The sequence below is a fragment of the Empidonax traillii genome, unplaced genomic scaffold (assembly GCF_003031625.1).
Source record: "Empidonax traillii isolate 1590-97213 ecotype Southwest subspecies unplaced genomic scaffold, ASM303162v1 scaffold657:size717538, whole genome shotgun sequence".
Classification (NCBI taxonomy): domain Eukaryota; kingdom Metazoa; phylum Chordata; class Aves; order Passeriformes; family Tyrannidae; genus Empidonax; species Empidonax traillii.
The window spans coordinates 160,039-176,031 of record NW_020955850.1 but is presented as its reverse complement, the minus strand read 5'-3'; the positions used below and the strand labels follow the sequence as shown (position 1 = coordinate 176,031).

General features: G+C 41.7%; 1 protein-coding gene across 5 annotated transcripts in view; it reads right to left on the bottom strand.

The window, feature by feature from the left end:
* Positions 1-3,193: 3,193 nt before the first annotated feature.
* The window catches only part of UGGT1 (UDP-glucose glycoprotein glucosyltransferase 1), a 41,161-nt gene continuing 28,361 nt past the window's right edge, over positions 3,194-15,993 (bottom strand). For all 5 annotated transcript variants that reach the window (XM_027899303.1, XM_027899304.1, XM_027899302.1 and 2 more), the window contains 13 exons: positions 15,639-15,828; positions 13,818-13,976; positions 11,967-12,052; positions 11,548-11,632; positions 10,466-10,554; positions 9,895-9,999; positions 9,281-9,365; positions 8,611-8,793; positions 7,794-7,954; positions 7,227-7,341; positions 6,445-6,561; positions 5,964-6,123; positions 3,194-5,597 (listed from right to left, as the gene is read on the bottom strand). In XM_027899303.1, the coding sequence (XP_027755104.1) occupies positions 5,572-5,597; positions 5,964-6,123; positions 6,445-6,561; positions 7,227-7,341; positions 7,794-7,954; positions 8,611-8,793; positions 9,281-9,365; positions 9,895-9,999; positions 10,466-10,554; positions 11,548-11,632; positions 11,967-12,052; positions 13,818-13,976; positions 15,639-15,828 (1,561 nt within the window). In that variant the 3' untranslated portion in view covers positions 3,194-5,571. The remainder of the gene's footprint in view (positions 5,598-5,963; positions 6,124-6,444; positions 6,562-7,226; positions 7,342-7,793; positions 7,955-8,610; positions 8,794-9,280; positions 9,366-9,894; positions 10,000-10,465; positions 10,555-11,547; positions 11,633-11,966; positions 12,053-13,817; positions 13,977-15,638; positions 15,829-15,993) is intronic.

Below are 15,993 nucleotides of genomic sequence, written 5' to 3'. Positions count from 1 at the left end.
TCCAGAGTCAGAATGAACCTTTCTGTGGTGATTTGCAAGGCTGCTCTGGGGGAGGTTTGGCAGAGTCAGTTCCTTGAGCCACCTCCTGCTCTGTGTCCCATTGGCGGTGGCTGTGGTAGAGATGGCAGCTTGGACAGTCTCTTCATTCCAGAGGGCACAGGTTTAACTCCTTTCCTGACGTGCATTTTTGCAGGGACTGCAAATCAGGCTGCACTTGCTGGACAGAGTAATTGAAAACATCTTCTAAACAGCTACGAGCTGGGGAGGTGTGTGGTGGAGGCACCGCAGAGCTGCTGGGGGGAGTTCCAGTACCAGTGGGAGGTCAGTGTTCTTTCAACCATTTTTTCAGAGAAGGTTTGCAGTGACACTCAGCCTGCACTCACCACCCAGGGGTAGTGGAAGGATTGACCTGACAGGCTGGTCAGAGCCCAGTGAGACCGTCCAGACAGAAGCCCCTGTGATTGCCTGTGTGGATACAGGGGTTCTGTTGTGGCACAGACTGCAGGTGTCTGCTGGGGACAGGATTAAATCCAGTGGCCTGGACTCTATAAGGGACTGTGTGGGGGCAAGAAGTGCCTGGGGACAGGACGGGAATGACTGTTACACCCAGAGCACAGCTGAGGGTGCTGGCACGTGCTGTGTGTGAATTCAGGGATGGTTTTGTGTGCACAGGCACTACCACTTGTGCCTGGATGGGGACCCAGGGCAAACCAGTAATCCAGACCTAGTACAGTGTACATGAAGACTGGCGTGCGGTATCCCTGCCCCTACGTCTAAGCCTTGGTGATGGCACCAGAATTGTTGTAATTTGTGCATTTTTGTGACTTGAATTTTCATCTTGTTATGTCAGTGCAAGTATTTGACCAGTGAGATGGAAACAGGTAACAAGAGCAGCACATGGACAGGTGATGTTCACCTGCAGACCAAGTGCTGCCTGCCCTCAGATCTGTTCCCCAGACAGAGCCTAAATGCTACATGGCAAGGAAGGAACTGAGTACCTGGGACGGTTGTAGAGGTGTCTGTGTTTCGTTTCTCTGTGGGGATAGCAGCTGGATGTAAGCTGCCGTGCCCAAGACACCAGAAGCAGCACTGAACAGAGCTTTGGGTTAACTCCTGCATTGGTTTTGTGACAAACTCTTTGACAGAGGCACCCACTGCAAGGCTGCAGCCTCAGCACAGGGCAAGGGACAGTCCCCAGGTGAACCTCTGTACGATGGTGCAGAGGGGTGACTGTGTCTGCCCAGGCTGTTAATTCAGGGCACGGCCTTGCCTTGTGCTTATTGATAAGAGCTGGACATGGGTGCTGGACAGGCTGCTCATAAAAAGCCCTGTTGTATTTGATTTAATGCAATTTTTAAAATAGGTATTTGTAAAAATAATAAAAAAAAAAAGAGACTCCCTTCCCCTGGCCAATCAGTTTCTCACACAGCTCTTTTGGGGTGGAGGGTGATCAGTGTTGGGAGTAAGGTATGTACAGCCTCAGGCTTAAATATGTACTTGGAAAAGCAAACAGGGGAGGGGAGTGTAAAACTCCTTATTGGTTGAGGAGGCCATAGCCATATGGCATGTATTTATTCTTTCTGACTGCTTCCTTTTCCCCTTTCAGTTGTTGTCTCTTAGGATTTGTTCTCATTTTGCAAACCTGAGCAAGTTCAAACAGCCAACTGTAGGAAAGCAAATATGTATTTCCATGGTGTTCAGCTGGGCTTTCTGTGTCAAGCTGTCTACTTCATAGTTCTTTGATTAATAAAGATGCTCTGGTTGAGAGGCTTGAGAGTCCTAGAAGGGTTTGGAATTCAGTCCCAGCTCCAAAAGAGACCCAGACACAGCTCTGTACTTGGAAGTATTATTGGACAATCACTTTTCCAAGTGCTTACTATGAAGTAGCAGTGAAAACCTAATCAAATGAAGAAAACTGACACAGAAACACCTTTTATAAGCAGTAGTAGGTAGAGTTGAAAAAAAAAGACCTAAAAAGGTAGATTTATATAAAATATTTTTATTGGTTTTTTAACAGAAGTACTTCAGTTTAGGGGTTACTCCAATACCAAGACTGGCAGACAGGAGGAATTCTTCCCTTTCCCTTCTAGCTTTTCAACATCCCAACACTTGAATACAAGAAGTGAAAAACATGTTCTAAGCAACACCATTAAATCCTCAGTTATCAACCCCAGAGCAATCAACAGGACAAACATGGGTAAAGAACAGCAGAGGTTTTAATTATGTCAGATCTTCTCGTTGCCACTGTACTGGGAAACTCGCTGTGATCTTCGCTAACATTCAGCAAAGAGTAACTCCCACTACTTTGGGTCACTTGGTATCAGTGCCCCACAGAGTTACGGAATACTCTTGAGCAGAGTATGGAAGAGTTGGCTAAAAACAGTTCATATTTTAAAAACTGTTTTGGTTCTTAGGACTGTGACTGGGTATTTACTGCTTTGTACATGTCCCTTTCATTTCCTTTAAAACCCATCCCCCACTATCTAAATGAAAAAGAAATCTTGAAGACTTATTTGTTTTCTAGTAAGGCAGTGAAATCTTCCTTTTAAAATAAAGAACAGGGCATTTCTCATTGTGAAGTCCCCCCCAAGAGGACAAGCCGCTTGTAGCCAGAGACTGGAACAATATCATTGCTTTGCCACAGAAGTGGCCTCTCTAGTCTGAGGAATCCAGAATGACACTGTGACCTCTGTAATCCACATTTTCATCATCATCAGTCTTACTAGTCACAGGACCAGGCCATGAGTGATATGATCAGAAGCAGATCTATTTCAATAACATCTCACTCCAAGCTGCTTTCTAGATGGAGCTGTCAAAATATTCTTCTTTTAAGGCCCAGCTGAGCACTAAGAGCAATCATATACACAGATCCAAAATAAATGATTATTCCCTTTATGACTGTTATTCTTGGGTGCAAATAAATAGTGGCTTGCCAGGAAAATTGAAATTAGTTCACATTCAGAATGATCAGTACCATGTGCATTTTGTAGAGCCCTGTGCCTGTTCTCAAGTACAGTACAAGCACTACTACGATACAGAATCTCACTGCACATTTCTGGTTTCTTTCTGTACCAGTTGTGAGTTAGATGACTTTTATGTCTTAATAACAACAGATGATAGAAGAGCATGGCCACTGTTAACCAGAGGGAACAAAAGTATCCTCCATAGCTTGCTAGATCTTACAATTAAAAAAAAAAAAAAAAGATGGAGTGTGGGTTTTCAAGTGCCTACATTAACTATCAGAATGGAGGAGCATGATTAAAAAAATTAATTCTGTAACTGACATTTAATTTAAAAATATTTTCTCCTTATTCATCACCAAACAAATGTGCCAAATTTAAGAGGTTGCTTTGTTCTCATCTTACGGCTTCTAATAAAATTGGGGGGGGGAAGAAGCACAGGTATGGTTCTAGACAGGAGAGGGCCATGTTTCACAGGAAGCTCCTCTTGTTCTGAGGGCTTTGGGCATGTTCTTTCCTTACCCATCCCTGGATGGAATGGTGGTGAACAGCTGCTGCCCACCTTGTCCTGTGCTCGTCCATGTACTCCAGCAAGGCTGACGTGGTTTGGAGCTGAACACAGAAAGGACAATCTCACCTGTGCTGTATCAGCTGTTTAAAAGAAGCTAATTGACAGAGTATGTAATTAATTTCTTGGCAGGCCCATTATTGTGTTTTACAATAGAAAAGGTCCTTCTACTGTCAGTCTGCTTATCCTTAACTGGAGCAGTTTTGTTGGGAAGCATAAGGCACCTCACCTGCAATTTCCAGAGTGCCAGGCAGACCATCTGAATTTAAAACCCCACAAAGTGGGAAACACCTAAGCTGGTAACTCTGTAAGATCACGGTTTGCTCTCCAGCCCTGCATGGCTTTCCCCAGGAGAGGGGGATTATAAACTGCCCTTTCCCATCCCTTCCCAGAACTAATCACCTCTAGTACCCACCTGAAGTGCAGGTGCAGTGTTATGGGCCAGCCACGCCGGTGATGTGAGCTCAGGGACTCGGGGTATTTCTCTTAATGTGCTTTTTTTCAGAGTTTGGGTTGGTGATTTTTGCTTGAGCTGGCTGCCCAAGAGCTGCTTCTCTGTTCCCTTGCCCCATGGAACAGTGCAAACACTCCAACTGGCATCTTTCAGATTCCTCCAAAACATGACAGCATGTATAATACAATAATTCCAGAAGAATATCTTAAGTCAAGATTATCATTAGGTTGAGGGTCTTACAGCACAGAACATTTGCCTATATAATAACAGGGGAGGCATAAAAGTAATCCCAGTTTGGATTTCTGCTTAGGGAACTACATGGTTTGTACTAGAAGTACTACTTTTAGCTCTTACATTTCAACTCTTCAACTCCTCAGTGTTATTGGGAGCAGTAATCCTACAGAACGAGGGAAATGGGGTTTGAGCTGCCTTTTTTTTAATTGGTATGCCCATAACACAGAACTATGGCAGCAGCATCTTTAAAAATTAATTAATGAATATGAATGATAAAACTAGCCCAGGATAATTAATCCCTGCAAGAAGATATTTTCTTGTCTGTGCACAGAATGAAAACAAGTGCAAGTAAAATATCCAGAAACCCCAAAATCAAATTAGGACTGTGTGCAAGCAAAACAGGATGATCAAAGGACCGAGTGGGAACTAAAGCTTAAGACCCAAGAACTCCAAAGTTTTTATTGATGTGACAACGTCTCTGTTTGAAGAAAAATAAAGTTAATGAAATTTACATGATGATAAACTTCCAAGCTTCCACAGATTTTTCATAAACAAAAAAACATTCATGAATCAATGAACCACAGCCACAGTAAGGCCCTACCGGTTTTGCAGACTGATTTGATTTAAACTTTGAGCAGGAAGGAAGGGAGGGCACTTTGATTCAAGTCAGATGGGCTAGGATGATCTCAGCTGCCAAATTCCATGTTCTCCTCTCTTTTTAAGCTTAGGCATTTGTATTTGGATGGGCATTTAAACAGATTGTAGCTTTAAATTAAGCAAAACCATTAAAAGTTGGGTGATAAATGAAGACAGGAAATAGAAAAATCAAAATAATGCTGGATTTGTTACAAAATCAAGGGCAGACTCAACAAATCTGAGAAGCATTTCCAACCCTTTGAAAACTTGCCGATGAAACAGTGTCCCAAATTCAAGGCGTAATTCTAAGCCTTATAATGTTACCTGGAAAAATTATCTCCATCAGATGAGGTTAGGTATGTCTGCAATTCCCAGATTCTCAAGTTAGATCTGAGACTAACTTGATCTTCATCAGTGGTTGAGAGAGTTGAAGGAACAGGCTGTGGCTTTTTCCAGTGGATTTTGAAGTTTTGTTTCTGAAATGCTTAATTCCATCATGGGCTCTTTCATCTCCACCATAGGTGCAAAAAACCAGTAATGCTAATTCCAGCAATCCAGATCCTATTTCATATGCAGAAATTAACCCAAAGGCAAGTAAAAAAAATGCATATATCATCCCATTCAATTACTCAGCAGTTTTGCAGACACACTGGAAAAAAACTAGCTTTCAATATAAAAATTGTCTATGAAACAGTCTGACTTCAATTTGTCTGCGTGGATCATAATTCCACATGTGCTGCTGGATCTGTAAAAGAGGAGAGAAAAATAAGCACTCAGTTTCAGCTGCCTTGAATTGGGAGATTGGTTTGAAAACCAGTATAAACCCCCAGGCCTTGTTCTTTGCAGGGTACCAGTGCTCGAAGGACAATTCACAGCCCTGGTGCTTCTCTAAGGGTTAAGATAAGGCCAAGCTCGTAAAACCGCAGGAACAGTGAGGGTCTTTAGCAGAACTGAACAAGTCAGTTCTCTGCCTTTCAAAATCATGTTAAGTTACACCCATTACACCACCTGATTACTTAACAGGTCCTCATCCAAGCCTGCGCACGGCACAAGTGAGGGAGGGCACAACACCGGTCCAACACGCAGGGAGAAGCAGGAAACCAAAGATTACCATGTGTGTGTTGTCCTGGCATCTCAGCTGGTGTTCCCATTTCTTTTTCCTTCTGGAAAAGACTCTGGAGCAGTTTGATTTCTTGATCGTAGTCCTGCCATTCTGGAACTATACGCATGGCTGCTTGCAGCTTGGGCTCTTTGGTCATGGGGTTGTTACACTGCAAACAGAACACACAGGCTGGTCAGACACTCCAGGTGTACAAAATGTTTCTGCACTGAACAGAGAGATGCTTCCCTCTGCTGGGATTAATCATGGGAACAACATGTGTCTGTATTTTAGCTAGAGAACAGTGCAAAGTCTCTTTTCAAATTCATAATAATGTCACTGCTCCAAGTAAGAGAAATACATGTTTTCAGTACTCAAGTTTTTAACTTCAGCTTCTGTAAGTCCCAGCACAGGCTGAGGCAGGGAAGCGCCTCTAAAATTGGTTGCTGTATTTCACTGTGATGTGAGAGTGAGGAAGCCATCCTGCACTCACCAGATCAATGGTTTTTGCTCTCTTCTTGGAGGAATCGTCACACCACGTTTCACACCACAGCCACTCCTGTGGGAGGGACTTAATTGGCACCTGGTGGATCATGTTGTTTGGCAAATCCTGTTGTGCAGAACAAGAGTTAGTAACCATTTCCACAGGGTGCATTTTCACATGCTTCTCCCATTCCACAGGGATGGGAGAAGCAACCCCCCTCCCAACCAGGTAGTACTGAGAAGGTTAACTTTTGTAAAGAGGTTTGGGGTTTTTTCCCCCAGTGCAAATATAAAATGATGGATCCACCTCTCATCCTGTTCCAGACAAAGTCCTTTGGAAAAAGCTTGTGTATTACAACTTCTGATCTTACTTATTTAGCAAACAGTATTAATGCAGTAATATGAATCCAGGATCAAACCTGAACTGAACCAGTTCAGGAGACTAGACATGGCTGATTAAACCACTGTGTTATTTTTTCCATCCATCATAGTAAAAGGCTTATCTCCAGGTTATTAATCAGTGCACAGCAAAGCCGTCAGAGCTGGGCAGCTCAAGCAACAAGTATCCAATTATATTAGCTATTTTTCTGTATACTGGAAAATCTGATTGTTTTAAGACATTGAAGGGAAAGGTGTTGTTTCCATCCACCAGTTATATTTGATGCTATCAACACCTGCCTCATAACAGGACTGCCACTGGCACCCGGCTGTGATGGAAGTTTGGCCAAGAAAGGAGAGGTGCTGACCTGCCACCATACCCCAGTAAGCCAAAACTGACACAATAAAACACACCTGATCAAGGTTGGACAGACTGTTGGGATCCTGACTGAGACCCTGGTACTGTCCTCTGAGTCGATCTCCAGCCGCTATCTTTCTGAACTTCTTCAGGTCCACAACATACAGAGCACTGCACGGAGATGGTGCAATCAGTAATGACATTGCACTGGGGGTAACTCACTGCAGACCCTGAGACACACTATGCTAAAACAATCTCATGGTAGCAGCACATCAGATGGCCTATTACAAGGCAGGAAAGCATATCTAACAAGGTCTTGGCTACAAAAAAAGAATTTTCAACAAATCTGTCTTAGCTTTGCAGTCCTTTCTTCCAGCATCTGTTATTAACAAAGGAAGACCTCTGTTAGTTAATGCTTCAGTTCTTCATCTGTAAAAGTTGCAGCATACTGAAAACACCTTCAGTGTCCCTAGAGCTTCCAAGGCCATGCAACCTTAAAGAGGTAACAGTAAGCAAAATGTGGTTCATGCAGCATCACACACCTCAGCTAATTTTCTGCCAAGTCTAAGTAGCAGCAAAAACTTCCCCCTCTTTTTTAAAAAAAAAAACGAATTCTTTGGTACCTGATGTGGTATTTTCTTCCAGCTAAATGACTTGCCCAGTATCCTGATTTCCAGAACCTGTAGCCATCCATTTCCCTCCGGCTGTCACAGAAGGGAGTATATCCATAAGGAGCACCATCCAGATTGAAATCTCTCAATTCCTTTAGGTCTGTGCGCACAATCTGAAGGGAAAGGACGTTTTATTTTTATTTCTAGAAGCCTGCCATGGGTTATTTGGAAATGCTGGTCAGGATTCAATTGAAACTGAGCAAACAGCTAAAGGAAGAATTACCTGTTATTCGTGGCAGTCTTTAGCATTATGTGTAGGTGGAACAAAAACACAGCACAAAAAGTGTTATCTCCCCTGCCCTTAGAGCTGGAGCTAATAAAAGAGAGCTAGAAATACTCTGATAGGGGTTGGTTTGACAGCTGAAGTGCAAAACTGTTAACATGCAGCAAGAGTTCTCACTATACATGAACTCTACTGTGATCCTTTGTATTCTTTCCTCTTCGAAGTTTTCAGCCCCTTCAGGGATGAAAGCTTTTTGACACAGATGTGGCATTAACACTACTCTAAAAACACCACCCTGATGGGAAAAAAATACCTTAATATCTCTTGCAAACAGAGAAAAAACTGTCTAAAGTAATAACAGTGTAGCTGGAAATTTATCCAGGTGATACATCAGCATAAGCTGTGATGGTTTGAACTGTTACAGTTACAGAATCAACCTCCAGTGATACCTGCAAAGGGCTCAAACTTGCAACCCTTCCACTATACCATAAAAAAAAAAGAGAAAGAAAAAAGGAAAAGATCAAGTAATTCCAGCCTCTGTGTTACCTGATCAGCATCCACAAACAGGATTTTATCAACAGCTAATGGGAAGAGCACATCTAGAAAGAGGATCTTGTAACCCCAGATGATTCGCTGTTTCTCTGTTTGTTGGTGGAGCCAGCGTGGCCATTTATACTGGACAAGCTCATACTGGAAATTATACTTCTTGGCCATGTATGGGATGAACTCCTGCAGAGGGAGGGGAAAAAAGCAGCTTATCTCAGTTCTCTGTTCCTCTGCAGGAAAAGTGCATTACAAGAGACAGAGTGCAGTCTAAGGCATAGAATATTAGAAAATGACACCATAAAGAAAATTAGTTTCATTGTTCCTTCACACAAAGACAGAGCCTCAAACTGAACAATCAGTACAAACTGTGAAGCCAACTATCATAAGACAACTAAATATTTTGGTATATTTCCCCATGCAATTCCTTAGGAGCCAGTTTAAAAGAATGCATTACTCCAATTGTAAAATTTCACAGGTGGAAATGGGAGAAATAAAATGAGAGAAAAGAATTGGGAGAATTTTTTTACTGGAATAAGTTGTCCCACTGTCACATCAGTTGACATTCTCATCTGTGAGGCATTCCAAGGGATGCTGGTACAGCACAGCCATTGGGAAGCAGATTGTGGCATCTTTTCCCCATCACTGAATAAATTTCTAATTAGTAACAAACCTTGAATGTAGGTGATAAGTAGTTCTTCAGAAACCAAAACTTTAAAGGAGTCTTGGTATGTTTCAGCACAGATAACATCATTATGCTATCAAAAAAAAAAAAAAAAAAAAGCAGTTACAGGAAAAGCTGCCACCCACTAGAGATGAGCTGTGTAACAATTACAAATTGCTGGTTTACATTAAATTATTTGCAATTATGTGTCAGGTAACTAACCTTCACACACAAAGAAAAGTGGGTAGCTTCAACCTATTGTAAATTGCTTAATTTTATCTACAAAATCACTAACCCCCCCACACCTGTATATTTTAACTTCTTAGAGAGTATGTGACCTGCTGCCTTTCGCAGTCCTTTGAGAACTAAAGTTCAGATTCTTTTTGCAAAACAGCTATGACTGTAGCTTCTTAACAATACATTAGTTATGTTGTAGCAAGAAAATTTAGGACAGTAACATACCATCTATTAAACTAAGTTTATTTTGAACTCATGAATATTATGCAGATAAAAGTTTCTATGATAGATTTTTTTTATATACCCTTTTTTTTATACCCGTTTTCCTTGTGCAAAGCAGGTCACATTATCACTTGACATCCCTGGATTATAAATTCTGAACTAACCGTAGGAATCTCTCATACAGATGTCCTGAAGCCACAGAGAATATGTTTAGTACATCATCCTTATCCTGTTTCACATCTTCATTCCTCTGTCCTCCTGTGAATCCCCTGAAAGGACAAATATGGTTATATGAAGGACAAGACAGCAAGGGCCAGGTGTTCAGGAAAGGCTGCAGATACAGAAAATGCCTACAGTGTTGGTTTAACACAGTTGGTCCGTGGGGTTCAGTGTCACCCCCCTGCTCTGCAGGGCATCTCCCCCAGGACACAGTGCTGTGCACACAGACAGGGCAGGCCCAGTAGCTCACAGATGGTTAAGGGAGTGCTGGCTGAGGTGCAGCTCCTGGGAAGGAACAATGTTTTCAGGCTCCCAAGTAGCAGTGGGGGGAAGGAAGAGGAAGGGGAAAGTGCAGAGCAGGAGCCCAGGCCTCTAGAAACAAAGGAGTCCTGTGAAAGACAGCCCTAAGTTCAAGCAGTCTTAATAGACAGCTGTGGAATATCACAGACATAATGGCTTTGTCAAATGGTTTTACAGTTTCAAGAGACTTGCAGGTTATCACTGAATTAGTTTTACCATTTGAGAGATTCCCAGAATCCCGATTCATTCTCATTGGTGCCGTCACTCAGTAGATCTTCATTCATCATATCGAGCTTTTTCTGAACCTGTAAAGCATAACATGGCCTTAGTGAGTGGATCCATATATTGGGCAAAGAGCTATGGAATGTTATCCTGACACTGGTTCTGTTTGTACCTGTTGGAATTACGCCCCATGAGCTGACAGGTAACCCAAGCCATCTGGGAAACCAGCTTACTAATGAACTGACATTTTCCAAAGGGGTTCCACAGCTGCTTTTGGACACCAAAGGCTTGTTAGTCTGAACGGTTAAAATGCTTTCCTAACAGGTGTTTACTGAGCAACCTTGATGATTGAGACTGGCAAAGAAAAACCCTCAAAGAAACCAACACAGACACACCTCAAACCAAACCAAACCAACCAAACAAAAAAAAATACTTCAAAGCAGATACACAGGCAGTGAATCAGGAGAACATTCCAGAAATAGGCACAAGCAAATGCTGACAGGAAGTGTGAACTGCCTGTGTTAGAGCCATCACTTATCTATCAGTTGTCCTCCTTAAACTTCTCAGCTATGTGATTACCTGGTTGGCAACCCTGAGAGACAGTAGATTAGCAATTTAACATTTTAATCTTTTTTAAAATGTATTCTCATGAATACATTTTATTATGAATACATAAAATGACACTCTGTGTCAGACTGATAGAAAACGTATTGCCAGACAAACAAAATTTATCTGTAACAAATAAAATACTGGCTCAGTGGACACACAGACACATAGAGGTCACATAAAACTGCTTTTTCCTGAAGTCACAGGCACAGCTAAGTCAGGAAAACAAGAGCACAATTGTTCCTCAGGGACATACAGAAGGCACAGCACTTACATGCCATCGTCTCCTGTATCAAAAGCCCAAATCAAGTCTACAGGTAACACTCTCTATCACTGACACCGTAACGTGAGCTTTGTGTACACTGACTCAAGGCTGGGCTTGTGGGAAGGGAGATCAGGTTTTAATCAGTTTCTTCCCCACTGTTGGTCCAAGAGTCTTTTTTAAGAGCAACTCTAGTTTTTAAACTCACCTTCACTTTAATAATTTTGCTCTTGAAGTTATTGAGAACGATAATAACTTCGCTGGCTTCAGGTGGAGAGTCTGTGCCATCATGGCTGAAAATAAAGAAAATACCTTTACTACAAAGCAGAAATATGTTTTTTATTTCTTCTGCACGTTTTTCTACACGTATTAAGCCTTAGCACTGTAAAACAGGTTTGAGATATGCAACAAAGTAACAAATACCTGTATTTCAAAACACTTACTGGTTTTTTAAATTAATTTCATCTTGCATAACTTATGTTCAGTATGAAATGTCATTTGCTGTTTAATTTGCTGTTCAGGTCAGTACACTTTGGCAAGGGAACTGTTAGATTCACATATTACAATGCCTACCTACTTGGGAAGTTTCTCAAGAAAAAGACTGAAGGATTTCTTATACTCTCCTACCTGTAGATCCTGTAAATATCTTCAGATCTGCCCTTTCTCAGTCTGAGAGTCCATGCACCAGGATTGGCTTTTAACTGGAAGTAACCCTGTAAAGCGAAAAGAACAGTTGTCAGTTTCCAGAAAATGCAAATGCAGAGAAATTTAAGTCATGTGTTTTTCCTCACCGTTTTATACCTGAAAAGTTATTTGCAAGCCAGCTGACTAACATAACCTTAAGGCTTTAAAACCCAGAGAACGGGAGAAAACCCCCAGAAATTCCATTCAAAATTCAAACCAGGAGTATGTGGAGGTGTAGCACTGTTAGATGAGAGAAAACTTTCTGAGTGTTCTGATGGGAACAGTGCAACCCTTAAGTCTTTTTCTGTAAAAGCTTCCCTTCATGAAGGAGTGAGGGAATTTCAAAACACTGGTTGGTAACTGCACAGCAGTACACAACAAAATATAAAGGAATTCTGAAGCTTAACAGACTGGTATTTTATCTACAGCAGAAAACAGTAACATAATTCATATGTTACGAGATACCTCTTATATAGAACTTTAAAAATTACAAAATGAAATTTAAATATTGTATTCTTGTTGAAGCTTCAGATTCCAGATCTGAATATTTTTCTGTGATTTAGATTATTACACCTATAGAAGTCATCAACATCTCCAGTGGCCCATTCAGTTTTGTACTGTGGCTCCAAATGCTTGCAATTCCTATGTAAGCCAGTCTACCATAAAATAATAAAAAAAAAAAAAATTAAAAATATTTTAAAAAAGGCACAAGGCATGGTCCTGGTCTCTTGATGCCCCTGCACAGTACAGACACTGAGCTGAGGAAGAGAACTCCCAGACAGAGCACTGTACCCTGTGGTACCTACACTCTGGTTTAGCTAATTAGAAAAAGGACACCTCTGAGCCATTAAGCTTTAATTCCCAACATACACACAACACAATCTGTTCACATGTAAAACAAGGGACACCTTCCTTCCTACAGGAAGAAGTACTACGTCGTTCTGGGATACACTCTGGCTAAGAAAAGGCATAGACAAAGAGAAAATGGGTGTAAAAATTTAAAAATCAGTATTTATTATCAGGGAATATTTTTTCCTTGTTTTTTTCTTTAATACATTTTAAAGATTCAAAAAAGAAAAAAAACTGACCACAGGAGGCAATTTACTCCAGTTTTTCACTAACATTACATCTCAGGAAAACATTCCAGTGACTTACTTCCTTTGCAATAATTTCAGTCCCTTCCCTCTCCCCCAGCCCGGTGTGGACATTGAGAACAGAATGATCCCTTACACCATGACCTTACAAAGGCAGCTGCAGGGACCAATCATACGCTTGGATTTCCAGCACCTTTTCTCAGCTAAAACAAACAATTCCTACTCTTTCACACTTCCTTTGCTTTCTGCAATGTCAGCTATACTTGCTGACTCTCCCTATTTGTTCCACAGATCTCCTGAAGAAGTGGGTCCCAAAACAAGACAGCCAAGCAGCTGAGGCTCAGAGTACCAGAGCAGATGGCCTAAGGGGTACCACATCTAGGAAGAACAGCTGTCTGACCTTCCCTGGAAAGAGGCTGCTTAGCAATACTGGCAGCATTTTAAGGCATTCCAGAAGACCCTTCTCAGCCAGCTGAAGGGAGAAGAGCACATCTTGAAAAAGGTAAGAGGCAGCACAAACACTGCGAGGTTTCAGACAGTGTTAGAAACCACGTGGTTCTGCTGTGTTTGGAGGCAGCTGTGGAGTGCAAGCAAGAGCACATACCCACAACCCCCACACCAGAACACCCTCAGGGGTTTATGCAGGTGGCTGTGCTGACAGGAGCACCAGAGTTGTTGCCAGTTTCAGTGGAACACTCACCAAGTTGGCCATAACGATGGTATCAACGATGACAGGGTTGGTTGAAGTCCCCAATGTAAACTGGAGTCCTCGAGGTGGCTGCCCAGTGGTAATGTCATAGCAGTGGCCTTCCAGCAGCAGGTACTCCAGCTCATATTCTGCAGCTACAACACTATCCACCTGGAAGGAACAGATAACTGCTCGCTGCAGCACTAGCTCTGAAGTGCCAAGTTTTAGTCCTTTAGTCATAATTTTACCAGAGTAATTTTATTATTAAACAAATATCTAGAAAGCCTCCAAGATCTCAGCTCCTTCTAGCAATAAATTTCACATAAATATTGTTAAGAGTGGCCCTGACCAAACGAATTTAAATCTCAACTGGTAATATGCTAGGATAAGAAAAGGGAAGGATTGTTGCTCTATTCCACAATTTTTGGTTTTTTTTTGTTTAACATTTACCAGAGAATGTACCCTGGTGTTTCATAAAAAGTATATGACAGGCTCCAGAACTTTGTAAATCTGTTTAAAACTGGTCTCACCTAATACTAACCATCGGAAATAAGCATTTTGTTTTGCTTTGTGTTACTCTTACAGTGTATAAGGTACTGTCAAGAAATATCAATTTCTTTTTCTCTACACCAAACTAAAGTGCCAAGAAAAGAAGAATAAAAAAAACACCCCCCACAAACCCAAAAAACTTGGGTCCCTACCAGGCTAAATTCAGATGTAGCCTGAGGACAGTACATAAGCAGAATATTAGTCTAATCTCACAAAGCATCTTCTCTCATGCACATCCAAAAGGACACTTTAATTGCTACAGCACCAACAGACTGGATATTGGGAGCTGGAAATGGTGCACCTGCAAAAGTAAAGCTGCTGTTTATTTGGAAGCTCAGGATGGCACTTTGAATGCCTGAAGCATTTCATCTCCCCCTCTCTCAGGCTTTCCATTAATCTAAGGGGTGGGCTTGAGAATCAGAGGCTTGAAATGTGTAGCAATATCAGTGGTTCATTAATGGCTTTACAGTTAAAAGATGAAAAGCAAAAAAAAGTCCTAAACCCAGACATACCAAACCAAAACCCAAACCACACAACAACACACCCAGTTTTTTAGATTTCTGAACAGCCAGGACAGGATTAGCAATATCAGACTATACCACAATACTGCATCATACAAACAATATCAGAGAGATTCAAATCTAAGAGGAGACTAACAATAAACATTCAGTGAGAAAGGAACCCATGTTTGTTATGACCACAAGGCTGTACAGACTGTTGCTTTTCCACAGGCCTATTTGTAAGGGGTTTGACAGTCTCATTACACATAGACAGGTTTTTCCTTATTTATCCCTGTGTAAGCAGGGCAGCACTGCCCAGACCCACAGAATAACAGTGTGGTTCTAGGCCTGTTCAAACAGCAGGGAGCTCCTGAACCTGCAGCGACTGAGCAGATTTCTGCTGCGTGGTTTTACTCTTGTACTGATGCTTCATGTCCTTTTATGGGCCATAGGAATGTTTGCCAGTAACAAAAGCTGTGAAAACGAACAGGTGGCTGAAAACAGCTTGGTGGCTTCTTGGAGCAAGGCAAAGGTCCTGCTTCAAGCCTCCAGTTATTTTTAAACCTTGGGTTCAGGCATCGATGAGGAATGGAGAACAGCAATCTTGCTGTCGGGGAGCTTAGGTTTCCCTGCATCCCTCCTAGAATTCAGAGGTCTGCAAATATCCACAGTTCTATGTTTACTGGCATTTTAAAATTCTACATTTCTTTTCCATAACAAAACTAAGCCCTGGAAAAATACCACCATTTAAATGCAGTAGCAGGAAAATACTGATTTCTCTTACCTCCTCTAAGTAAATATTGTCAAGGTCATAGGGGGTTCTGACAGACTCCACCATCCAGCTCTCGGGGGTATTTAGGTTCAGAGTGAACAGTGGAGACTGGGGCATATCCAAAAACTTGGCAATAGGTCCTGGAGCAAAGTTATTCTCTGCTGTGAAGGAAATCTCTGGCTCCAAAACATAGCGATAAAAACTGAAATTTCAGAAAGAAAATGTTAGAACGTATTTCTGCCAAACTTGGCTAATATTTACTCATTGAACTTGCAGTTGGCATCAGCTTTCCCTGGCCTCCAGAGCTTTGTCCAAAGCAACACAGGTTGTGTTGACCTTAGAACAGATCGGAATTTCCATCATGAAG